The sequence below is a fragment of the Scyliorhinus canicula genome, chromosome 11 (assembly GCF_902713615.1).
Source record: "Scyliorhinus canicula chromosome 11, sScyCan1.1, whole genome shotgun sequence".
NCBI classification, from domain to species: Eukaryota; Metazoa; Chordata; class Chondrichthyes; order Carcharhiniformes; family Scyliorhinidae; genus Scyliorhinus; species Scyliorhinus canicula.
In genome coordinates, this window is record NC_052156.1 from 125164291 (window position 1) to 125190797 (window position 26507).

Here is a 26507-nt window from a genome sequence, read left to right on the forward strand (position 1 = left end):
AAAAGGGAACAAAGTCCCATAGCGAGTGCATTTAGCCGCATGTTTCCTGGCACTCAGCGCAAGAAACACATGGCTATACAACGCCAGTTGCGGTAACTAAGGGGCCTCAGTGGAGAACACGCGACCAAGGAACTCCACTTGCCGGACCTCCTCAGCAGCGAGAGTCCTGACCGAGACCTCTGACACGTCCCCCAACCCCTTCCAAGGCCCAACGCACTATAGGAGGGTCCCCGGCGCCCGGGTCTTGACGCGTGGACCTCCACAGGAATTTCCCAGAATTTTTGAACTACTGATGGACAATTCCCCTGCTTCCCAGGACCCTCTGTGAATTTCCCAACACTGAGCCAGAGCCGCAGAATTTGGATGGTTCTGTGGTGCTTAACCCAATAGTTACTCAGGAAATGTTAGATTAAAACCTAGGTGGGCTTCGCTAGGATGCTCTTTCAGTGGGTAATTGCATGCCTGATGGGCCTCCTCCTGCACTGTAGAGATTCAATGGTTCTATTCTAACACCAGAGAACACAAAAAATAGCTGCGGTTGGCCTGAAAGACAATAGAGTTTTTAAAACTATATTTACAACTTATTTTGTAAAACTAAACACTAAAGGGCAGCCTGCATCTAAAATCAGAGAAAATAATGTTAGGTTGATTAACTCCAACATGCTTCTGTCCCTCTAATACAGTGGTTTCATTGGTTTTGACACATTTCACTTCTCTTTTCCTACTGATCTAATTGGTGGATATTGTCGACTTGTTGCTAACGGGACGAGTTTTCCTGGGAAATTCAAACTGGTGAATTGGGTGAATTGCTTAAAATACTGGCAGTTGCTATGTGTGTCATTGATAGTCCTTGGGGTGAATTTTTAAATATATACAATTTTAAAGTACCCAATTCTTTTTCTTCCAATTAAGGGGTAATATAGGGTTTCCAATTGACCTGCCAGGCAGATCTTTGGCTTGTGGGGGTGAGACCCACGCAGACACGGGAAGAATGTGCAAAATCCACACGGGCAGTGACCATGGGCCAGGATCGAACCTGGGTCCCCAGTGTTTTAAGGCAGCAGTGCTAACCACCGCACCAATCCTTCTGTACAATTATTGGATTCTCTATCACCATGTGTTTCTCGCTGTCACTTTTATTCCCAATCTCAGTTTTTTAAAAGAAATTTAGAGTACCCAATGTTTTTTTTTCTAATTAAGGGGTCAATTAGCATGGTCAATCCACCTAACCTGCACATCTTTGGGTTGTGGGGGTGAAACCCACACAGACACGGGGAGAATGTGCAAACTCCACATGGACAGTGACCCAGGGCTGGGATTTGAACCCGGGTCCTCAGTGCCACAGTCCCAGTGTTAACCACTGCGTCACACGCCGCCCCCTTTCCCATTCTCAGTTCATGCAATCATCCAACTTGCTTTTTCTTTTGCATTATTTGGGGATCTTTACAGAAATGACTCTTCAGCTTTTTCTTCCTTTGAGGATCTGCCTCTTTTCCTTCTTGCATTTACACGGATCAGTTTCCTGTTGTAAAATGGGTTATTTTATTCAGGGTGACGTTTCCAGTGTCAACATTTCAAAAAGGATTGTTCACCTCTCTGCTTCAAAAAGCCTTTAGTCTCAATACATTGATCATGCAACTTAGGGAATGTTTTCTTTACTCATATTTCATACTCTTGTAATGACTGTACATATTCTAGGGTTTGGTGCAATGACATGAATTCCTAACACAAAAATATCCTTGCCTGTTTCATTCCAATCTAGTGTTGATCTTATCTATTGTGGAGTTTCTTTCAGATTCTCTCTATTGTAGTGCCACAGAGATTAAGCAACCATAACAATAAAAACACAGAGCGAAAGAAACAGAGACAGAGAGAGATAGAGAGAGAGAGAGAGGCAGAGAGAGAGAGAATTTGAATAATCTTTTCAGAGTCCTGACACCCCTGGCTTCATGGCATGCCAGACAGTCGCTGCTTACAATCTACCATCTTTGATTGTTAAGGGATTGCAAGCAGTACACCCGTTTTGTGGGGATTCAGAAAATAAGGCTTTCTATCTCTAGGTCAGTGGGTTGCCCTTTCTTGCACAAACAGTTGTGCGTCAATACTTCCCTGCACGTTTCACTATTATCTCCGATAGAGTTCACTTGGACAATGTTAGTGCAACATTCCAAAAGGTACCATTTTGAATGGGGTTGTTTCATTTTTGAATGGCACCATCTGTAAACCCCAAAATATATTTTGAACTGTGCTCACAAAAGTCACCAAATTCAACTTAGTTCTGCCTCCAGTGAAGTTGAAGCAACTATTATTAATTTTATTAATTGCAAACACCAAAATTTCAAGCCATGAACTCCCACCCTGCCTGATTTCGGTAATTTTGAAAAGGTGTAGGGCGCGACCTAATGGTCTCGTTGCGCCTGACTCGGTAACCCGGTAGTTAGCACTGCTGCTTTGCAGCGCCAATGACCCAGGATCGATTCCAACCTCAATTAACTGTCTGTGTGGAGTTTACAAGTTCTCCATGTGTCTACATGGGTTTCCTCCGTGTACTCCAGTTTCCTCCCACAGTCCAATGATTTGCAGGTTAGATGGAGTGGCCATGTTAAATTGCCCCTTAGGTGGGGCTGCAGGAATAGGGTGGGGGATTGGGCCTAGGTAGGGTGGTCTGTCGAAGGGAGGGTCGGTGCAGACTCAATGGGCAGAATGGCCTCCTTCTGCACTGCAGGGATCCTATGATTCTACAAGGCCAATAAATCTCGCCAGATACCTCTCAAGAGAATTGCGGCGCTCGAACGCCTCGCGAGATCTAATGAGATCTCGTGAGACGTCACGATCTGGATCTTATCCTCGCTGGGCCAGATCCAGAGTCACATATTTAAATGAGCCATTAGGCTCATATAAATATGGCAACGGCAGATTCTCCCGAGACCTGGAAACTGGCGGCCTCACCAGAGAAACCTCATCACGGTGCCATTTAGCACTGGTTTCCACAAATGTGGGCCAGGTGTGATAGCATCTGGCGGGGGGGGGGGGGTCCTCCCAGGCCATTGGAGGACCCCAGCTGGTTGGGCTATGGGCAGTCTGATACCCTGGCACTCCTGCTGACACCCATGCACCTTGGCACTGCCAGCATAGCATCCTGGCAATGTCAGGGTGGCACTGCCAATGTGCCCAGATGGCACTGCCAGGCTGCAGGGGCAGTGCCACAGTGCCAGGCTGGCAGTGCCCTGGTGCCAGGTTGCCCATGCCAGGGATTGGGCCGAGGGTGCCCTGCCCTTAAGAAATGAGGTGAAGGGGCTCTTGGGGATCCCCTAAGAGGTAAGTTGGGGCAGTGAGGGGGTCCAGAGGCTGCAGTGCAGGAGCGGTGGGTTGGGGAGAGCAGGAGGTTTGGAAGATTGGGGTGTCAGTGCAGGAAATGAAGGTGTGTGGACTCGTCGAGGCCAAAAAGAAGGCAAAGTTCCATTAGATAGCAGTGTCGTTCTTGGTTTTGCAGGTACCGAGAAACACCCTACAACATGCGCCCAAAACGGGACTCTTTTTTGCACGTTAGATGGCATCCTTAAATCCTGTTCTACTGTGATGTTGTTGGGAATTTAGAGCAGTTTTCCAGGACGTACAGTTTTGCACTGGTGTTTTATAACTGAAGACAATGGAACCCTGGCCAAAATTGGGTAGCATCAGCTAGTTTATCCTAACAGCTCTAATGTTTCATACAGTTCTTCTAAGTGCAGCCTCCCGGCCAGTTTAGAAACCTACTTTGTAAACAAAATGGTGCATCATATCAGCTTTAAAACTCTACTGTGCTTGATATACAGTACATAATTTTGTTGAACACAATATTATCGCTGAGTTATAATAATATAAAGAACTTTTAAAAGAGAAAAATATTGACACTACACTTTTAAAATGCAATCATATCAAAAAGTGAATTTCTTTATAGGGGTTAAAACCACACTGTGTGATATCAACAATTAATGTGTTAATAACTGTTTTTATCTATGGTATTGACACAAATAAAATGATCGACTTTTCACAGGAATTAAATATTGGCACCCAAGCAGCATGCCTCTGCTATTATCATCAGAAATGGGGCATTGAGTTAAGTTTAGTGCGTTCCCAACACCTCTCCTGTAACAACCATGGAACGGAAAACTTCGAAATGAAGTAGCACTAACAGAAGTTGCTAAATGCCGATTGTTTACATGCGCAATCGAAAATAATGAAAAGTTGAAACATGTCTATATCCAAGTAAAATTTCAGTCACTCAGGGCGGGGAAAAAAATGTTTTCTCTTTCTGCTTTTACAAACGTCAAAAGTAAATTTTAGTGGGAAATATAAACACAACAAGAGAGGTAAATAAATCTTACCTGCTTCTAGTAGAATTCGGACAACATCCAGCTTTCCAAACAAGGCAGCTTCATGAAGGGCACTACCCTTCTCAGTCTACAAAGCACACATGCGGATTATTTGTAACGCTTCGTCCAACACGCAGCAGAATTGAGAACACATTGAATGTTTAATTAACAGAACAAATTATTAATGCCATTCGTCCGCCCTGTGTCCGAACTCTGCTCGCAACACACACAAAGGTATCCGAGGGTTTACAAACATGTTTTGCTCACATTCTACTATTTCTGCCTTTGTTGCAAAAGTAACATCAGTACTTAAAAAAAAAACAATGCTAGCTTTAAACCAAAAGCATTATTACCTCTTGCTTCTTTGGCATCTCCAGACTGCTTGCACAAATCAGAGTGTGTTGATGCCTCAAAAGTTACTGCAATAAGTAACTGCACAAGAGTTTGAAAATGAGTGCGCCTGCAGTGTTTTGTAATTCAGTACATCCCTTTGTGGTTTCAGTTATTCAGTCTCTTTACAGCTTTGTACATATCAACAGCTCTATCTGCAGCTTTCTTACACAAAAGTGGATACTGTGATAATTGGTCTAAAAGAAGGCTAAACCACAGAAAGCTTTTACCAGCAATCGAAGTGTTGCCTTTTGTACAAAATGGATGCACAGGATGCAAAAGCCTCGCCTTATTCAGAAAGGTTCTTCCTGTCTTGTTTCCTTCAATGATTGGAAATTGATGATGTCAAACAAAGGAAATCTCTCATGCCACACCATTTCCAGGAATTTAACTGGAAAAGGGTTTGTGTGCTGCTACAGGAGACCTTGCAGACAATCAGTCCGTGCAATGTTCTGAGATTAATTTGTTTCTAAGCAATAATTTGCTTATTTAAGTTACTGGGTTGTCATTTTCCCCATCAGGTAATATTCAATGTAAATGTATGGAGGGTAGCATATCACAGTGAAATATATTAAAAGACATGACAAAATAGGGCACAGCTTTGAAAATCTGTGTGGACAAACTGGAGTTGACAGCCATTTAACAGTATTGCCAAACATTCACTATTTTACATATCGAGATCACAATTGCTCAATTTTTGGACAAAATGTAAAAACATCACAGAAATTGTGCTTGCTTGCCAGATTGCCCATCCATTGTTTAAACATGTTACATCACAGAAATCGTTGAAAAATGACAAGTACTCCATTTGAAATTTTGTATCATGGCAAATAATTTTAAAACAGGTAATCCTGAAACCTTAATTGTCCCAAAGACAAGCACTGTTTATTTTAAATTGAGTGTGGTGTACAAAAAATGATCAATACCATTTAAATGACTTCACGTCAGCTACACTGAACATCTGAAGCGATAATCAAATCCAGAAGTATAACTGTATTATCAAATGGTTGCAGTACAGAAGGTGGCTATTCGGCCCATTATATCTCTGCTGGCCCCCTGCAGGAACGGTTCATTGAGAGTCACGCTCCCGCCTTCTCCCCATATCCTTGCACATTCTTCCTTTTCAGATAATGATCCAATTCCCTCTCGAATGTTTTTCTGCATCCATACCCCGAGGCAATGCATTCAAGATCTTAATCACTCACTGCATCCCCGTTTCTCACCAACTGACCAGATTGGTGGCCAATCAGAGGCCAGCAGCTCTTGTACCATGGGGAGAGGGTTCCTGCTGCTATGACAACAGACTCTGGAGTCCAGGATTGCGGAGCAACCCAGGCCAGATGTTTTAATGTCAGAAGGGTTTCACGGGGTGGATGTCACGGGGTCAGGGGTGCAGATGGATCAACAAGCAAGGGAAGGTGGGTAACGCTCAGTGCCCCGTCACCTGCCTGCCCACTCCCCGATGTTGAGTCACTCGATCGGACACTGAACTGACAAGCTGGCCGCACAGTTGCAGCGGTTTTGCATGCCGCATGGCAACAGGCCCACCGACAGCGGGGTTAATCTCAGCAACGGATCTAGGAGAGGGAGGAGGTTGAGAGATTTGTTCATGCAGGGTAGGTTTGCTGGGCTGGAGGAGTTGGTGGAGAAGTTCCAATACCTGGGAGGGAATGTGTTTAGATATTTGCAGGTGAGAAACTTTGCGCGTAAGGAACTCTCTTCATTTCCTCAGTTGCCAGCACCTTCACTTAAGGATAAGGTGCTCTCTCTTGAAGAGATAGGGGAAGGGGAGATGTCAGACATATACGGTCACATGATGGCGATTGAGAAAGCTTCGCTGGAGGAAGCAAAATGAAATTGGGAAGAAGAGTTGGGTTTGGTTTTGGAGGACGGGGTGTGGAGCGAAGATCTGCAGTGTGTCAATTTCACCCCATCATGTGCAAGGTTGTTTTTGATACAGTTTAAAGTGCTACATAAGGCGCACTTGACCAGGGAACATATGAGTTCTTTCTGTGCATAGAGGATGGGTGTGAGCGTTGTTCGAGGCGGCTAAAACGTATGTTTTGGTCCTTCCCTAAGCTAGTTAAGTTCTGGGTTTCTTTTTTGAACAATGTTGGAGATTTGGGGAGTTAGAGTGGAGCCATGCCCAATAGTGTTGATCTTTGGAGTGCCGGACTTGCTGGGGCTGCAGGAGGGCTTATGTCCTGGACTTCGTCTCTCTAATAGCCCAGAGGTAAATCTTGCTCGGATGGAGGGCATCGACACATGTTTGGACGATTTAGCTGAATGCCTGCATTTGGAAAAGATCAAGTGCGCCATAAGGGGATTGGAGGAGGGGATTTACTCCAGGTCGCTGACGTTCGTTACCTTCTTTAAAGAGTGGCACTGGGGGTTCTGGGTAAATTCCGAATAGGTGGGGTTGGGTTGAGGGGATATTTTAATTTAATTTCATAAATTTGTTTCATTATTCTGTACGTTATAATTGAATATTTTTCTGAATAAAAATATTTCAAAAATGATATCAGTGAGGGTGCAATGAGGCCCTTGAGTGGTTATCTAGTATTCACTGAAGAGTTTCAATTGGCGATGGGGCGGGAAGGTTGACATAGGCCTTCCCGGCCATCATTCCACTCTGGTCGAGGCAGGAAGGCATTGGGGGTTCAGGAAGCCACCATCCGGCCTGAGAAAATGTGTCTCCCTCTTCCACGCTCACCACCAGCGAGAGCAGATGTATAAATGATTGTCAGCATGAAAGTCAAGAACAGTGAGGAAATGCCACAGAGAATTTGCTGTCTGTCTGCGATTTGGCAATATTTTTTTTGAATCTATATTGCTGAAGAGCATGTGAGTGTTGAAAATCCATTCAGCAGTTCTATTTGAAAGAGAAAATTTACAGGGGCAAGTTGAAATATCAGAGTTGTGGGATTAACTGCGCAGCTCTTTCAATGAGCCAGCATGGGTACAGTGAGCTGAATGGCCTCCTTCTGCACTGTATTACTGTACGATTTGACAATGAGTCCACAACAATTTCACCCACCTGGCAGTTTACTTCCATGCCGGCCTCCAACAAAACCTGGACAACAGATTTATGTCCATTGCGAGCAGCAAGATGTAGAGGAGTATGTTTTTTGGTATTGCAGCTCATCAAATTTGGATGCGCGTTGATTAACATCTTGACCACCTGCAGGCGACCATAGAGTGCGGCCAAGTCAAGCGGGGTTTCCAACTTGTTGTTCCTTATCGTGGGATCAGTCAGTTCCTCCAAGAGGAGAGCGACCACATCTGAGTGTCCATACTGTGCTGCACAGTGCAATGCGGTTTCATTCTCATTGTTCTGTTAGAGTGAAGAGTAGGAAAGACAATTAAAAATCGGTCATTAAAAACACATTTCTCAAATGAAGAAACCTGAATTTCATTACCGCATGGCATATTTCTACAAAATATTGAAATTTAAGCATGAAACAAAAATAAAAGGTTTAAGTTACATGCAAAATAATTTCACCAAAATCGTCGAGTTTATAGTTGACTTATGGGGAAAGTAAAAAGATGTCTTTAAAAAAAAAAAATCAGAGGGTATATAGTTTGCTATTTGGACATCCAAGCAAGCTCAGCTTATTTAATGTGTGCTACAGCTTTGGAGACAGAAGAGCACCCAAATCCAGCTCAGGGCTATTTGCATAGACTGGGCACTCTCGAAGCATGAACCAGGCATCAGGATGGCTTTGCACAGAGTAGAAGAGCAGAACCCGTCTATACCCATCTGGCTTCTGCTCTTAGAAGATTTAACATCCTCCTGAGCATTGAAATAATCTGAGTTGATCATCTGGTTTCTCCCGAACCCCCAACAGACCCCACAGGAGAGCCAGTGAAAGCCCCAACACTTGCTTTAGAGTGCACACTTGCCCAATCGTTGAAGCCAGGAGCTGGGAACTTCCTCACCAACCATGCTTATTTCGGCCAAGGTTACTTCTAAGCATTCACTCTCCCCACCACTAATGCACAGGGACATCCTCTACAAGCTGCACTGCAGCAACTCACTAAGACCCCTTTGACAGCACCTCCCAAACTGGCGACCTCTACCACCTAGAAGGACAAAGGTAGTGGATACATAGGAACACCACCACCAGCAAATTCCCCTCCAAGCCACACACTATCGTGACTAGAAACGATACTGTTGCTCCTTCATCTCAGATCAAAATCATGGAACTCCCTTCCGAACAGCACTGTGGATGTACCTACACCAAATGGACTGCAGCTGATCCACTCGGCAATTCACCCTCACCTTCTCAAGGGCAATTAGGGATAGGGCAACAACTGCCAGCCTAGTTAGCAATGCCCACATACTGTGAAGGAATTTTTTAAAAGGTACAAATTCAGTACCAGCCATCAGGTTTCTGGGTTTTCACAGTACCTTCAGACATGTGACAATAAAAGATCATTATTATTATTATCAGTGAGGCAGGAAGTCTGATGCAATGGGTCTTTATCCCTGTGTATTCTTTGCCACACTTGGGATTGGAGCTTACCTCATACACTGGGATGAGCAAAATCTCCTCTTAAATCTGACATGTTTTTGATTTAAATCTTTCTCGTAGATCTAGGTATCTGTGGGATTCAGAAATAATCCCTTGGCCCTGTTGTATTTAGAATTTTCACCAAATAGGTACATGTAATCTATCCTTCCCACAATATATATAAAACGTCTGACCAGTCAGATTTGAGATAAAACAGTAATATGAGGTTTTCAGATCTGAATAATTTACTTTTGTAGAGCAATGAAGTTCAAGATGCAACTTTAGCAAGCAGCAGAATACGTAACTGCTTTCAGCACACTAAACTCTGAAGGATAATTTTATAAATGAGCACTTTGTTTTAAGTGTCAGGATTCGCCACCCCTTGCAAAATGAATGTCACCTGTTAAACAATTGAAGAAGGAATCTGTTGCAAAATTGAATCAGGTCAACTTCAGTGTTCTAGAAGGGCACTAATCACAAGCAGGATTTCCTGTGTTCTTTCTTGAATAATGGAGAGGAACTGCACCCTTTAACATTTCTGAAGGATACAATGCCCAGATACTTAGTAAACAGGTCCTTATGTACTTGACAGCTGACAAAGATGCATCTCTTGGTTTGTCAAACGCAACATAAACAGATGCCCTGCACGCAAACTTCAAGCTCACATATCTAACTGGCAAATGTTTAATATCAACGCATTTTTCAAATCTAATTATTTTCTTAAGGCTTGCCACAGAATTATTACCTGGCTTTTAAATTCTGACAAAGATATAGATGTATGTCTAAATATAAATAACAAACTACTACGAAAAAGCATTTCTTTCTTCATTCCTTTAGTAAACTTCTGTCTCACAAGATGCTGGTTTACACTGTGGTGTCCAACTCGGAGTTAAACATTGCTTGTTGTGGTCCAGGAGCTCCAGTCTCTGCTGCATTTGTTGCTGGTTGAGGAAGACAGTGGGTGGAGTAGGTGCAGGATTCGCTCGCCTATCTTTTCCTTGGCCCCTCTCCTCAGCAAGTTGAGCTTTCCGTTTCTCCACACTCTGGGGTGGAACAGCAGTGTTTTCTCCTGGGCAAAATCTACTGCCCAAATGGGAGGGTCACACTGCCCAAATGGGAGGGTCACCCCCCCCCCCCCCCCCCCCCCCACCTCTTAATCTCACTGGTTGAGTCCAAAGGCCTACATTTGGCGCAGGCTTGGTTGCAGGAGTTGCCGGAAAGATGATATATTTAGACGTGAGAATGCGGGGCGGCACGGTGGCGCAGTGGTTAGCGCTGCTGCCTCACAGTGCCGCGGACCCGGGTTCAATCCCAGCCCCGAGTCACTGTCTGTGTGGAGTTTGCGCATTCTCCCTGTGTCTGTGTGGGTCTCACCCCACAACCCAAAGATGTGAAGGATAGGTGGATTGGCCATGCTAAATTGTCCCAGAATTGGAAGTTTTTTTAAAAATAGACATCGGTCTGCGTCTCCTCTGACCCCATAAGTTCCTTGTAAATGTCGAGACGCTCCCTTCTCCTACCCACCCTCTGAAAACTACCCTGTCCTGAATCCCCCTCAACGGTAGGAGTGGGAAGGTTGACACCTCTTTACGTAGGAAGTCCCGCATCTGCAGATACCTGAATTTGTTTCCCCTCGCCAACCCAAAATTCTTCTCCAACGCCCTCATACTCTGAAAGCTCCCCTCTGTAAACATATCCCCTATCCTCTAAATCCCTGCTCTCCGCCATATCCGGAACCCCCATGCATACTTCCCGGGCCAAACCGGTGATTATTACAGATTGGGGACCAGACCGATGCTCCCTCTGCTCCCACATGTCTACTCCATTGCCCCTAGACTCTCAGGGCCGCCACCACCACGGGGCTGGTGGAGTACCGTGCCGGTGGGAACGGCAGAGACGCATTTACCAACACCCCCAAACTGGTGCCCTTGCATGAAGCCACCTCCATACGCTCCCATGCCGACCCCTCCCCCACCACCCATTTCCTGATCATGGCTATATTCGCCGCCCAGTAATAGTTACTAAAATTTGGCAGCACCAGACCACCCTCTCCCTGTCTCCGCTCGAGCATTACCTTCCTTACCGCAGGGTCTTGCCCGCCTAAACAAAACCAGAGGTCACTTTGTTGACCCGTTTAAAAAAGGACCGCGGAATAAAGATGGGGAGACATTGAAAAATGAACAGGAATCTCGGGAGGACCTTCATCTTCACCGTCTGCACCCTCCCAGCTAATGACAATGGAAGCGTGTCCCATCTCCGAAAATTGTCCTTCATTTGGTCTACTAGCCGCGCCAGATTTAATTTATGCAGCCAGTCCCACACCACCTGAATGCCTAGGTAGCAAAAGCTTCCCCCTACTAATTTAAATGGCATCTCCTCCAATCGCCTCTCCTGTCCCCTCACCTGAACGACAAACATCTCACTTTTCCCCATATTTAGCTGATACCCCGAAAACTGGCCAAATTCCCCTAGAATCCTCATGATTTCTTCCAGCCCCTCTAATGGGTCCGATACATACAGAAGCAGGTCATCTGCATAGAGCGAGACTCTGCTCCACCACCCCGCCCCGGACCAGCCCCTTGACGCTCTCAGAGCCATTGCCAACGGCTCTATAGCTGGCACGAACAACAGTGGGGAGAGGGGGCATCCCTGTCTCGTCCCCCTGTGCAGTCTAAAATAGTCCGATGTTGTCCTATTTGTCCGTACACTTGCCACAGGAGCCACCAAATGTGTGACTTACTCCTTCATTTCATATTTTTAATCATGGTTCAATCCTTTGGCTTGAACTCACCCGAGGTACCCGCAAGTCTGGGCAGCCATTCGTCTGCACAGAGAGTCTGATTCATGAGTGCCAGTGCATGCCAGTAGGCTTGCACAATGCATGTCTAGGTGCAAAACCTCCTCCAAATTCCTCAGAAGCTTCAGCTTGAATGACGTGGAACCCAGTTTCCATGTGTTGCCATGGGAAGGCACAGGAGAGAACTTGCCAATGGATAGGCTGCAAACTGACAGGAAGAAACTTAAGCATTTGACAATCTTTTTTGTGAGTCCAACTGGTTCATGCGGTGTGTCTAACTGATGTGCGAAGAGTTAGTCTCATTCTTCCTTTTGTATGCTGGTATGCTTCTTATTTTCAGCCTCACTGCTCACAAACAAAAACTTTCATGATTTGTTAAGTTTTGCATGCTACCAACGTTGAAGTGAAACTAGAAATAACTGAGAAAAAGCAGAGAAACTGATATATTTACTAAAGTTGACAGTTCGTATCCATCTACCACACAGGACGATGAGGAGTGGAAAGTCCACCACCACTCCACTCACCCCGAGCTGCCCCCCATAACACGGGAGTGGGCAGGCTCTGAAACTGATAGCTCGCCTGCCACATCTGAATAAATAATTCATGGTCAACTGCGTTTATTACCAAACTAATTGACTGGAATCCGGTTGGCCTGGTTAGGTGGGCAGATATGGGTGGGCCATGTTTTATATAAACATAGTTAAAAGGCAGGGAGTCAGGATGGAGTAGGTGAGTGCCCTATACAGCATGTCCTCTAAGATATTACCATCCCCTCACAAAAACCTGTCCCATTCGCTAGGCTGGCATACTTGGCTCCGGGATCCATCAAAGTTGTGCATGGGCCACCTTGAAGTCCCAGCACCACCCACTACTCAGTTCTCGTGCTACTGGGACTGCTAGAGCTGGAAAGGTGGTTTTGAAAGACAGGACTTTATCCCACTGAGGGGGTGGAAGCTCAGTCTCGGCCTGTTTAGCCCACTGGCAGCGGACTGCCAGCTGACTCTTACAACAGGCAGTGGGGCGGAGGATTGTGGGTAAGAAATACGCCCCCTGTGAAATCCAGCTGGAAAAAGAGAAAAGTAGTAAACTCCTGAGAGACAATATCTGATGCAATGCACATAAAGTATACAGAATCAAAACAGGGTCATCAGTGACATGGAAAATCCACAATCTACCACCCTGCATGAAATAAAGATTTTCTAAGTCCCATCTCAAAGTCCTCTGAAATCTCATTGGCAATTTATATTTCTGCATCAAAAAATAAGAGAAATCTTAAATTAGCTGCAGTTCCACAGATGTGTTTTTTGTGAAAGTGGTTTAACCTTTCAGCTAGCCCCAGTAAGTGACTAATTCAACAAGGTATCACTATTGCTTAGCGGCTTTGCAGCAGCTCCCAGCGTTTGGGAATAAACTTGTGCAAGTGGGTGAGAATATTTTGAGCACGATACAATGATGGTGCACTGGCTGCATTATGGCTACAAAGATGTTCAACAGTGATGTGATAATATAAACCTCAAACTACAAACCGCACACAGTTTAGCAATGTCACCTCAACTCTCAGATGTGTTACGCTCAAGGATGTGAACCTTCAGAACACTGAAGGAGTCCTTTGGGTTTTTTTTCTTGCAACACAACAATGTGTCTTTCCAATATTTCAAAGGCACACCCAGACAAAGGTGGATCCATACCCCTAATTCCACTTCACAGTTCCAGTTATTCATTTTATTTTAAATGCTAACGATGAGATTTTTTCCATGTGCTGTAATTAATAGAAATCTTTATTTAAAACAGGACCGGGTCTGCCTTATATTCAGGTGCCGCAGAATGGTCACTTCCAGAGGTGATCGAGGAGTGTTCTCTTGCTGCCCCAAATGTAATTATCTGATAGGACCCCCTCGTGGTCTGGAAAAATATTGTGGGGTGGATTCTCCGTTTGGGAGACCTGGGGCTGGATTCTCCGCACCCCTACCCCGAAATTGCGCCCGGCACCGGGGCAGAGAATCCATTTCCGCGCATGGAATTGGAACTGGCACCGTACCCCGATTCTCCGGATCTCGAAAAGCAGCGTACTCTTAGTAGGCCGCACCGTGTATCCCCTACCTGAAGCCATTGCTGGAGGTCCACCCGCCATTCTATGCCCCCGACCGGCAGAAGTCCCGACGGCGTGGATCTATCATGGTCCTGCTGGTTGGGATAGCGGTTGCGGTGGTCGTGGGCGGCCATGGTCGGGGGTGGGCCAATCGGAGGGCAAGGGGAGCCTCATACGGCACCATGCTAATTTTGGGCGGGCAGTGCGGGTCGGGCGCGCGGCTGATCGGGGGCACTATTTGGAAGGTCCAGCTCCACGGTCTGAGTCCGCCATGGAGCATGGCGCAGCCGCTGGAGGCCATGCGCATGTGTGGCCTCTGACACAAAAATGTGGGGGCCCGTATCTGCAGCAAAATTTTCAAATTCACGACGGGTCCCTGCTAGCCTCCTGCAGAGCTATGGACATGTGGCCTTTTCATGGCAGCTTTTATGATGACGTGGGGACATAGTCTCTGAAACGGAGAATTCAGTCCCACATTCTCCCGCCGGAGGGGAATTGCAGCCGTTTTACGATGTCCCTGGGAGCGCAAAGCGGGAAGGAATTCCGTATCACTTGCCATGCAAATTTATGCATGGTGAGGACTATGAGGGATTCCCAAGAGAATCCCACTATCGGGCCACCAAACCAACCCTCCCCGCACCGCTTACCAGCCCTGAACCACTCCGCCCCCACACCGCAAAGCAGCCACCCCTCTTACCCCAAGTACTGGGGTGACCCAACTCATCCCATACAGGGGCTCTTTAATAGCGAAACTCCCCATAGGGACCCCCTGTAGTAGGGAAGCCCCCACAGGGAGCCCTCCAATAGGAAATCCCTAACAGAGACCCCTTAACTACAGGGATCTTCCAAGACTCCCTAATTAAAGGAACCGTTCCCCCCCCCCCCTCTCCGCCGCAGGGAACCCCTGACTAAAAGACACCCCACAGGGACCCCCTGACTAAAAGGACCCTCCCTCAGAAAAGCGACCCCTTTCTGGAAGTTACAGCGCAGTCCAGGCAGGAGCAGTGAAAACGACCACAGCTGTAAGACTTACCTGGAAACTCCAGGTTCCAATCATTAAGTGCATCCCAAGTGCACTCAAGTGTGTGATTGGAAGGCACTTACCATTGGAAAATGCAAGGTAATATATAGGCCATGAATAATCTTAATCACAACCCACTGCATCCAGCAACGTACCACTCTTTGATGTGGTTGATGTTTGTAAACATTGGGGTTTCACCACTCAAAGTCACTCATCCATGAAGGGAGATGAATGAATCAAGACTGCAGATGGCTTGCAGAAGCTATCAATCACCGCCCACTACTGGGAAGTAATGAATGGCTTGCAGTTAATGGATTTGAGGGGCCTAGACACAGGTCACAGCTGTTGGCCTTCCAGGAATGGACAAGTGGAGCTTCCAGGAAGTGTTACAGCTATAACACTTCCCTGGGGAGCTGATGGTAGGACAACCACTTGCTGGATGCAGTGGGTCGTGATTAAGATTATTCATGGCCTATATATTACCTTGCATTTTCAACTGGTGACCTGGCTACAAAAGCCTTTTTTTTACGTTTAATTTCAAAAAAGTTGGAAAAGGGTGCCCCCATTTCGAAGCATCCTCTCCCTTCCTTAACTTCCATTCTGTTGGAAGGCCCCCGATTGGCCCTCTGTCTTCAAGAGTCTGCCTGAGGCCAGCAAGCCTGCCCTTTGACCATTAAGAATGAGTGCCTGTTTCCCACACAATGTGGCTTTTTGACCCACATATCAGCTGGACGGTGTGATTCAGAAGCCTGCAGAGGAAGTCCTGGACCTTTATCTGCATCACGCACTCCAGATTGGTGCAGCACAGTTTGTGTTTAATTAATTTCCCTGCCCATGGGCCTTAGCCCAATGCGGCAGTATATTTCCACATGAGCTCGCCAGGAAAGGTATCCAATCACTGAAATATTGTGGCCAGTTTTGCGTTGTAGGTGATTTTCCACTGGAAACTGGATTGGGACAATCCAAACTCATCCACATGGAACGTTCAATGTCAGCCAGGACTTTAATCTCAGCCATTAGAGTTAGTCACAGAGTCACATAATGTTTGCATCATGGAAAGAGGCCCACCATGTCCACACCGGCAAACAAGCATTTAGTTTACGTGAACTGGAAGCTTATCAGTGATAGGGTAGTATGTTTAAAAACTGGAATAGCAATCAATACCAAGATTTAATCAACTGAAGAGCAGGCAGTTCGATGTTGTATATTTATAAATGTCACTGTACTGCAGCAGCATGTACTGCAATGACACAATGTGACTGAAATCAAACCTTGTCACATTAAATCCACCGAATCCATGAATCATACCAGAAAGGGATTAAAAATAAAAGACTGATGCAACTTGTGTCACTTCAGATGTTGCATAGTGCTCAAACATTGAGCTCTGGCTCGACATAAATCATTAATAAACACAAACATAAATAAATTGTAGTTTAGCACTCAAAAGAGTGTTTATCCCTCCGTCCACATAGGCACCTGACCTGGAGATACTGGTCAAGCAAATAATGCATTTCTCAGACTGGTTTCACAGCAATATAAAATAAGTAAATCAAATACGAAAGAGAAAATGCTGGAAAATTTCAGAAGGCCTGGCAGCATCTGTAGGGAGAGAAAAGAGCTAACGTTTCGAGTCCAATGACTCTTTGTCAAAGTAAATCAAATAGCCGCATTTTCAAAATTACAAACACAGGGATGATTTTGTTCTGTTGCACAGTAGCTGGACAAGAAGCCAGTAGTATATGCCAGAGTAGAATGTGGAGGAAGGCTATCAAACCCAGGTGTAGCTCCACAATAATAATAATAATAATAATCTTTATTGTCACAAATAAGTTTACATTACAATGAAGTTACTGTGAAAAGCCCCTGTTTGCCACATTCCGCCGCCTGTTCGGGTACACGGAGGGAGAATTCGTAAGGTCCAAATTATCTAACAGCACGTCTTTCGGGACCTGTGGGAGGAAACCGGAGCACCCGGAGGAAGCCCACTGTTTTTGCAAATCCACCACTCTTCTTAGAATTCCCCCTATACCAAAAAGGGCCAATATTCTAAATGGTGAACAGGGATTCTCACTCCCTGACTCCGATGCAGGCTTCAGTGGGTGCTATTCAGGTCAAACTATCTTTTCAAGTTATCCCCCGGTATAACCCATACCTTCACTGAAGAATTTGACCTACTTACCCCTTAATAGCATCGATGTCCTGGGTCCTGCGTTATTAAGGATGTGAAGTAAGCTAATAACCACTTTTCAGGTTGTTATTTTATTATTATACTTTTTTTTAAAGTTGCAAACACTTTCTTTACAGAAAGGTAAAAAGATTAGTGATTTTGGATATTGTCTGGTTGGTTGTGGGGACCTTCAGACCCACCTTAACATTTTAACTTTAAATCCTAGTCTTCTTTAGATCTATTACAGTTTATACTCGGCTGCTTGCCTTGCCTTTCCCATGACCGAGTTCTCTCTCTCTCTCTCTCTCTCTCCTCCTCTTCTCTCCTGATGCTGGTTCTCTGTTTTCTGTCCTCCTTCCTCTGTGCTCCGTTCTGACCTCTCCAGCTGCTGCTGCCTCGCGTTCTGCTCTCCTGATGCTGCTGCCTCGTGGGTGCGGGGAAGGAGGAGCCCGCACTTGATACTTTTTTGGCGGGAAAAATCGGGACCTCCGATAGGGGATGGGCTACGGGGCTTAAAGGGGCATGGTGGGGGGAGGGCCTGAGCACTGGGGCGGGAGACAGACAGGCGCCAAGGGCAGGGAAAGTGTCTTATTTAAAATGTTTATTCTTTCCCTGTACCCTCTCAGACCAGATATTGCCAGACTTCAATGTTTCAAATGACACCTTTTCTGTATTTTCCAGAACACCACGCAGGCACGGGGAGAACGTGCAGACTCCGCACAGACGGTGAACCAAGCTGGGAAACAAACCTGGGACCCTGGCGCTGTGAATATAAGAACATAAGAACTAGGAGCAGGAGTAGGCCATCTGGCCCCTCGAGCCTGCTCCGCCATTCAATGAGATCATGGCTGATATTTGTGGACTCAGCTCCACTTTCCGGCTCGAACACCATAACCCTTAATCCCTTTATTCTTCAAAATATGGGAAGCAACAGTGCTAATCGCTGTGCTACCGTGCTGAAGCACTGGGTCTTAACGGTATCAGAGCCCAGAGGTAGGTAGGTCCTTGGATTGGCCTCTATCATAAGACAAAGGAGAAGTAGGCCATTCGGCCCATTGGGTTTGCTCTGCCATTCAATGACTGATCTGATGTAGTAATCTTCAACTCCACTTTCTCACATTATCCCCATCACCCTTGATTCCCTGACTGATGAAAGATCTGTCCATCTCAGATTTGAACATACTCAAAGACCCAGCCTCTACAGCTCTCTGCAGTAAAAAATTCCACTGATTCACTACCTTCTGAGAGAGGAAATTCTTCCTCATCTCTGTCTTACATGGCAAACCCTATTCTGAGAACATGTGTTCTTGTCCCAGACTTTCCCAGAAGAGGAAGCAAACTCTCAGTATCTACCCTGTCAGGCCCCTTGAGAATCTTATATGTCTCAAGAAGGCCATCTCTCATTCTTCTGAACTCGAATAACTAAAGGCCCAATTTACTCAACCTCTCCTCAGAAGAAAATCCCTCCAGAACCAGGATCAACCTAGCTAACCTTCTCTCAACTGTCTCCTTAGTATATCTTTACTTAGATAAGGGGATCAAAACTGTTCACTGTACTCCGGGCATAGTCCAACTCGTGCCCAAACAGGCGTCGGAATGTGGTGACTAGGGGCTTTTCACAGTAACTTCATACTTGTGACAATAAAAGGTTATTATTATTATTGTATAGTTTTAGCAAGATTTCCCTATTTTTATACTCCGTTCCCTTTGAAATAAAGGCGAGCATTCCATTTGCCTTCCCTGTTATCTGTTAAACTTGCATGCAGTTTTTTGTGATTTAAACAGGAAGTCCTCTATATCCCTCTATGAATTGGCGGGGGAGCAGGGGTCAAACCCCATCAATGGAAAAAGACGACAGAAGTACTTCTGCCCCTCCCAGCTCATAAAGGGAGGCTGCAGCCATTGCAGCAGCACAGCAGGATTTGCGTTCCAAGCACACATTCTCACCCCAGCATATTGGTGTAAACTCAACCTGCAATATTCACATACAAGCTGCACGCACAGGCTGCTTAACAGGAACAAATACAAAACCGTGCTTGAAGTTAGGGCTGCAATAACTCATGAGAAATGACCTGTATCACTCGTGCGGCAGGCATACCCATCAAGCAATGTTTGTAGTATATCAGTCCCTTTGCATTTCTTATTCAGTAATATTAACATTAGTAAGCATTATCTTCTTGCTAGCTGACCTATGAACAGCAACAAGGGGAATTTCATTTAGTTTATGCAATCCATAAGGTCAGCATCAGCATGCGTACTACAAAGCATGATAAGGCAATAAAGAGACACGCGCTTTTGAAGCATAACTCTGATACCTCACAAGTTTGTCATTTCTAACTAACTTTTGACATGCTCGTTTCCTTGTTATTTTGCAGGATGTGGGTGCCACAGATTAGGCCAGCATTTGCTGCCCATTCCCAATTGCTCGAGATGGTGGTGAGCTGCACTCCACAAGGTGTATGTTCAATACATTAATTCAGTAATCAATATAGGTCAGGGACAACCTCCTCAAACAGATTTGTGCTCAGTCAAAGCATTTGCCTCTCAATGTGTATCTAAGACTTAGCAGCTACAGCTTCATTCAGTATTTATACTGGGCATGCTCAGCCACAGTGAGGAAATTATTCAATGAAACGATCGGATTGGATTTTTTGCATTCAGCTATTATACCAGAGATCTTGGACAGATTATTGACCCATAACTTCCGAGCACCTCAGCGTCACATTTAGGGGATACCACTATAATGTGTTTTTAGAATCCCTCCCGGAAGTTCCCACATAACGATTTACTAGGCAATTGCCCAGAAGAGCTAACTTCCTGTGGACAACTGCACTGGGAACCATTCAAGAGAAGCAATTCAAATCACTAACTTTAGATGTTTCTGCCAGTTCTACCCTGATAGTTACTCTGAAAGAGATAAATAGAAAAAAAACTTCTAACTCCAGAGTAACTATTTAAATACACAGACCCAGCCACGCATGGGAGACCCTGCACAAACACAACCCAACACACCCCCGTACACCTGACTCGACCCCCCAACCAGCTCAACATGACCCTACCCCAACGTCCTGACATGACACCCCCTCCTGTAAATGTTCATAGTTCAGTATTGTTGATCAAGTTTTTTCAACCAGGCTGCTTCATGGTGTCCAGGCAGTAGACATCACGGGTAGTGACAACAGAACAGACCATGGTGGCAGAGGGGATAAAAATGAAAATCTTCTCTAAAAAAACTGCCTTGAAACAATCTCACTCAAGAAGCAAGATAGTGGGCAAGCTCCCTACAGAAGCTCCAGAGACATGAGAGCCTGGCAGCTGAAAAAAGGTACAAATTAAGCCCAAACAAAAGTCTCCACAGAATCCCCGAGCAGATCCAGCAGGGTCAAAAGTTCCAGGCAAGCCAGTCCTGTCAACTATTTTTTATTCTAAATCCAGTCAGGGAGAAACTCTGTCATGCATTTCATCACCCGCCCAAACTCCAACTCAAGACCTTCCCCAAGTGGTGCAGAGTCCGGACTGTCACAAATATAAGGTCAAACACAGAGAAATATTATTTTTAAAATGAGGACTGGGATTCTCCGCTGGAAGATTCTCCGTTGTGCCGGCAGCTCACCAGAGCCCAAGGGTTTCCTGGTGGCATGGGGTGGCCAGGATGGAAAATCCCATTGGCATGTGGCGGGAACAGAGAATCCCGCTGCCGGTGAGGGCGCTCCATCTCGGAAAACACAGCTGGCAGACCGGAGAATCCCGCTCCAGGTGACTTGCAATTCTTTTGATCGTCCGCCGTCCAGTGAGAATTCTGCCCTCCAGGCCCATTCCCCGACCCACACCACACCATCGTGACTAAAACGCCCTTTAGCAGCAACACGACCCACAGCCATTTTGAGTCTTCTTCTTCCCAGCAGACCATCGCCATTTTAAACTTCACAGAAAAAGTGTGAAGCACACGGAAATCCCATCCTGATGGATATCACGATACCATTTTGAAAATTCCCTCACTCTTAAAGGGACACCCACATCTCCAGTGTGTCTTACCTCTGGCCTTGGCCAATCTCAGAATTGCAGATGTGCCAATCTTGGAATGTGCCAATTTTAACAGGAGAGTCCAGTAGCCTGGGAAGTCTGTAGGGTCCTTTATCAATGATCTTGACCACATGGCAAAATGATGCAATCTGAAATCCAAAGTCTTCCCAAACAGAATTGTGGTGGGTGTCACGGACAATTCACTCTGCGACTTTCTTCAAGCCAAAAATGACCTTACTCGTGACAGGGCTGTCCACCTAGTTAGGCTTTCCAAGCTGTGAGACCAACACTGGACTCTTTTCAGAGATGCCTCATGGGGAAAAAAGCCACTCCTAGGTCCACCATATCAAGCCACACAAGAGCAATGATCATCCAAGTCACGGTGAACCATTACCCAACCATCCGGTCTAGAGGGTTGATGCAGATTCAATGAACCAAGTGGCCTCCTTTTGCACTGCAGGAATTCTATGGTACTATGGAAGAGCCAGCTCTTCCTTCTGGAACCCAAACATCTCAGTGAATGGCCACCTAACCAACTTTAAGTTAGATGCTGTCACCAGAGACAATCCTGCATAGATCTCGATCTCCTTCAACCGAGAAGATGCGAAGACGATCATCGTCCCCTGCCAGCCTGAAAAGCCTCCTCCTGAAAGCCCAACCACTTCACAATATTCAAATGTTGACATTATTTGTAATCCCGCTTCTCTGTTTGCGGGCAGGGTCTATTTGTCTTTATTTCAGATTCCCCAAACAAAGGGCCAGACCAATCTATCGTGCAGCAGGCTACCACAGCACCCCCCGGTGGAGGTGAGGCCAGAGCTGGAAAGACCTGAAGAGAAGCCTCTGCCACCACCAGTGACCATGTTGCATCAACTACCAACCAGCGCTGCATAACTACAGCATCAGCAAGAACCAGGTAGCAGCCTCACACAAACACAACAACAAAATGTGAACTACCTCCCTACTCATGTCCAACAGCAGCGGCTGGAGGAGCAGAAGGGGAAACAAGAGAAAGGAGCAGCCAAAGGCGGTAATGCAGGACTAAGATCACAAAAAGAGGAAAAAACAACAGCAGGCTGCAGTTAGCTTTTTAAAAAAGATTTCCAAAATAGCGCCAGGGCGTGGCAACTCTCTGCGAGCTCTCCATGCAGATTCTCTTCCTACATCGTTTATGACCATTACTTTAGTATGCTCTATAAGTATTCATTATTATAGTATATTCTATATATTTGTGTCTGGAGCAATCTGCAAGGACTGTAAGCAAAACAATACTTTTCACTGTACCTCGGGCCACGTGGCAATAAACAAATCAAATCTACCAACTGGATGAGACATGGCAGGAGTACATGACCTCCAAACCACCTGAATCTCCAATTTCAAGGACTTGAAGGGGGAGAAATGGGGTAATAAGAACTCTGTTAATGTTGTAATGTTAATCATGTAGCACCTTAGAGTTGGAACAGTTTACAGTCGCAACACTGAAGTTAAGTCCACAAGACTTATAACTAAGTTGAAGCAAACTGTAAGGAAACTTGTCAGTCTACATCCAGGGAATAAAGACTTGGTGGGGGGGAGATACGGCAGAAGGATATGATACTTAAAGGGTTAACATGGGACTGAGCACAGTACCACCTGTGCAGTGATGTAAGAAGACACATGACCCTGAGCTCAGGGTTGTCTGGAGATAGGTAGCATGAGGTATGAGTTCCTTTCCATACAGTTACCCGCTGCTGTAAATATGTACATAGTTCAAGACTGTTAATAAAGACTTCTTTGTGGTGACAGTAGTAAACATCACAGGTAGCGACAGCAGAAGACATCAGTTCCACTGTGATGTCTCCCTATTTATTCCAGATGAAATAAATTGTAATGGAATTTGAAGCAGGGGATGTTCAGGCAAATCACTTCAGCAGCTGGTGAGGAAATCTGTGGGAAGAGCATGCTGACATTCATTTGCATTACTGGTGCTTCAATGGGTACAATCGCCAGGAAGACCATGCAGGAAATTCAGGGGCTCTGCTATTCAGACACAAAACAGGGACAAAGAATTAGCATCTGCTTCACTAGTGCATAGTATCCATGTTATAGATATGATTTGGCATTAAAACCAAGAATATCACCCAAGAGAATTCTTCATTCCGTGCACAATCCTAAGCATACCTTCTGATTTAAATCCCCATTTCTAGATTTAAAAAAAATGTAACTCTAAATTAATCCTTCTCCGTATCGTGACAGAGTTCAGAAAGCAAGACTATGCATATTACTGATAAACTTTCACCAGATTAATTGCCCAAGTTAGGAATTATTCTCCTCAATGCACTTGCAAAAATATTAAAATAGCAGTTTTGCTGCAAGCTCTCGTATACAAAGTAAACACACACTGCGTATAGTTTCATTTTCACAATGACTTCATTGCAGTGTTAATGGCAGCCTAATTATGACACTAATAAAGATTATTACTTTCATTTGTATTGTGTTTTGTTATTTTTGAAAGGTGAACATGCTGATTTTGTATTTACCAAGGTTGTGATCACCAGTAGAAAGACAGAATACTTGCGTGATAAAATGGACAGCAGCCTGAATTTTAGGCCCAATATGAAATTGGACACTTTAAAGTATATGGACATTTTAAATTAAAACACAGTCAGCTCCAGGCGGTCCTGATAGGAATTTGAGCAGCCAAGTTCGAATCCACTGAAGAGACAGAGAGTCAGGACGTCTTTGGACCTGCCCAGTAAACAAGACATCAGGAGATAATCGGTCCCATTCAATTGGATTGATTGTTGTGGATTGCCCAGATGAAGCTAGCCATTTTGGCAGCCAGTTACCATATATGGAATAAGATTACGTGCGAATAATACACCTAGAGATAGACTCCTGGGGATTTGTTCCTCGTGTCCTGCAGAGTTTCAACTGGCAACTCCATTGGGTATTTAGACCCACGCCCCAAGACCTCATTGGCTGAGGGCCAGAGAACGTTCTGGAAAGGCGTGAAGAAGGGTATAAACACCGACCAGCCAGGACCCACCCTGACAAAAACTCGAGGTAGCAGTTTAACAACAGACCAGAGGACAGAAGGAAGTGTGAAACCTACCTTCGTGGACGAAGACACTGAGACTAACCGAGACTCAGAGAATTGGACCCGCAGCTCAACTGAGTTCATCGGCACGGATAGTATTAAGAATCATGGGATTATTATTAGTTGGTACGATTTAAGGGGAATAACTGTTTTACTGTGTTTAAAATAAATTTGGTTAAATAATAAACTTATATTTGTCCTTTTCACTCCTGTGAGTGGAGCGTGTTTCTCAGTGGCGGGCCATTGACCGATGGTGGGATCTCATGTCATTGGGATTTTCCATTGAATCCGCGCCAAGCCGCCAAGAAAACCGCAGCAGGGACGCGTCATTGGCAGGACTGGACAATCTCGCCCACTGTGTGGGAAACAGTCACTTAATTGTCAGTGGCATTTCTGAAAATTGATCATTAAAGAGAGAAGGCGGGCTCGCTGTCTCTTTAAGGACAGCAGGTGGAATGCTCAAAATGGAGGAAGAGTAGGCTTGAATTAGATTAATAGGCAACCTGTTATTTGAGGGTAGGTAGCACTGCCACACAACATCCCGCAGACCATCCACTCACCCCCACAGCCTCCCATGCCATCCCCAGGAAAACGGCTCAAGAGCAGGATGAAACTGATGTGGTGGCCTACCAGGGCCGTGTGCTTAGCCCGATTGAAATTCGCCATATTAAATTAAAGAATTGGGCACTTCTAAAAATAAAACACAGTCCTTTCTGCATAGCCTCATGGGAATTCTTACTGGCCAGTTTCAAATACATTAGATGTCAGACATGTCCGGGCCTGTCCTGTCAATCAGCCATCAAGAGATAATCGATCCAATTGATATGCATTGGCCTATTGTTGCAAACCCAGGCCGAGTCAGACTCTCGTGCACCCAGGGTTCCAAATGTCATCTTATTTGGCAAAGGTGTACATGAAAACAGGACCATGGGAGATTCACACCTGGGCCCAGGTGACCTGTCAATTGGGCATCAATTGGATCATTGGACATTAAAAACTCCTTCCGTTACCCCATTGGCAAAAGGTCAAAGGAAGTAGGAAAAAGGCATGAAACCAAAGGGGGATAAAAGTAGGCACTCCGGACCACATGGCAGCAAAGACGCGGCATGGGAGGTGACCGTGACCAGATCAGAGAAGTGAACAAAGAACAAAGAATAAAGAAAAATACAGCACAGGACCAGGCCCATTGGCCCTCCAAGCATGTGCCGACCATGGTACCTGCCTAAACTAAAACCATATGCACTTACGGAGTCCGTATCCTTCCATTCCCACCCTATTCATATAATTGTCTAGATGCCCCTTAAATGCCACTTTCGTACCTGCTTCCACCAAGCAGCGCGTTCCATATATTTACCACCCTCTGTATAACAAATCTGCCTTGCACATCTGTTCTAAACTTTTCCCCACGCACTTTAAACCTATGTCCCCTAGTACTTGACTCTCCTACTTTAGGAAAGAGCACCTGACTATCCACTCTGTCCATGCCACTCATAATCTTGTAGACCTACACCAGGTCTCCTCTCAACCAGACCAGACCAGAAGGAAGTCCAAAGATGTGCAGGTTAGGTGGATTGGCGATGCTAAAGTGCCCTTAGTGTCCAAAAAGGTTGGATGGGGTTACTGGTTTACGGGGATAGGGTGGTAGTGTGGACTTAGGTAGAGTGTTCTGCACTGTAAATTCTATGATTATATTCTATGAAGGAAGAGACTGCCGGCGAGAACCACCTTTATGCACCAGCAATCAGATCCATAGCCCTACCAAGCCATCTCTATGGATAGTATTCACTGATCTTGTGGGTAATATAAGGGTTAATTGTGTTAAATAAATATTATTGAATTTTGAACTTGTGTTAGTGGTTTGTTCTCCTCGTTAATAAAGACACCTTAGGTAAAACCTTTGAGTAAGTGAACTGTTCGGAAATATCTGAGGAACTGGAAACCATTTGGCGGTGCATATTTGTAGGGGGGACTCAAATTTCAGATCATGAACAGAAAGTGAAACTAGATCTGTTAAAAGTTCGCACTCTGGTTTTAGTGTATACCTATATTTTACTGAGTGTCAGAAAATAGAC

At 45.3% G+C, this 26507-nt stretch overlaps 1 protein-coding gene across 14 annotated transcripts in view; it reads right to left on the reverse strand.

Annotated features, from left to right (window-relative positions):
- The window catches only part of anks1b (ankyrin repeat and sterile alpha motif domain containing 1B), a 1080298-nt gene that overhangs the window by 557897 nt on the left and 495894 nt on the right, over positions 1-26507 (reverse strand). For 13 of the 14 annotated variants that reach the window (XR_005462295.1, XM_038811308.1, XM_038811309.1 and 10 more), the window contains 2 exons: positions 7783-8079; positions 4368-4443 (listed from right to left, as the gene is read on the reverse strand). Coding sequence is in view for 13 of the 14 variants with exons in the window: in XM_038811308.1 (XP_038667236.1) it covers positions 4368-4443; positions 7783-8079 (373 nt within the window). In the remaining variant the exon portion in view is untranslated. Of the gene's footprint in view, positions 1-4367; positions 4444-4708; positions 4960-7782; positions 8080-26507 lie in introns of those variants that run through there. The other variant, XM_038811314.1, reaches the window with a different exon arrangement.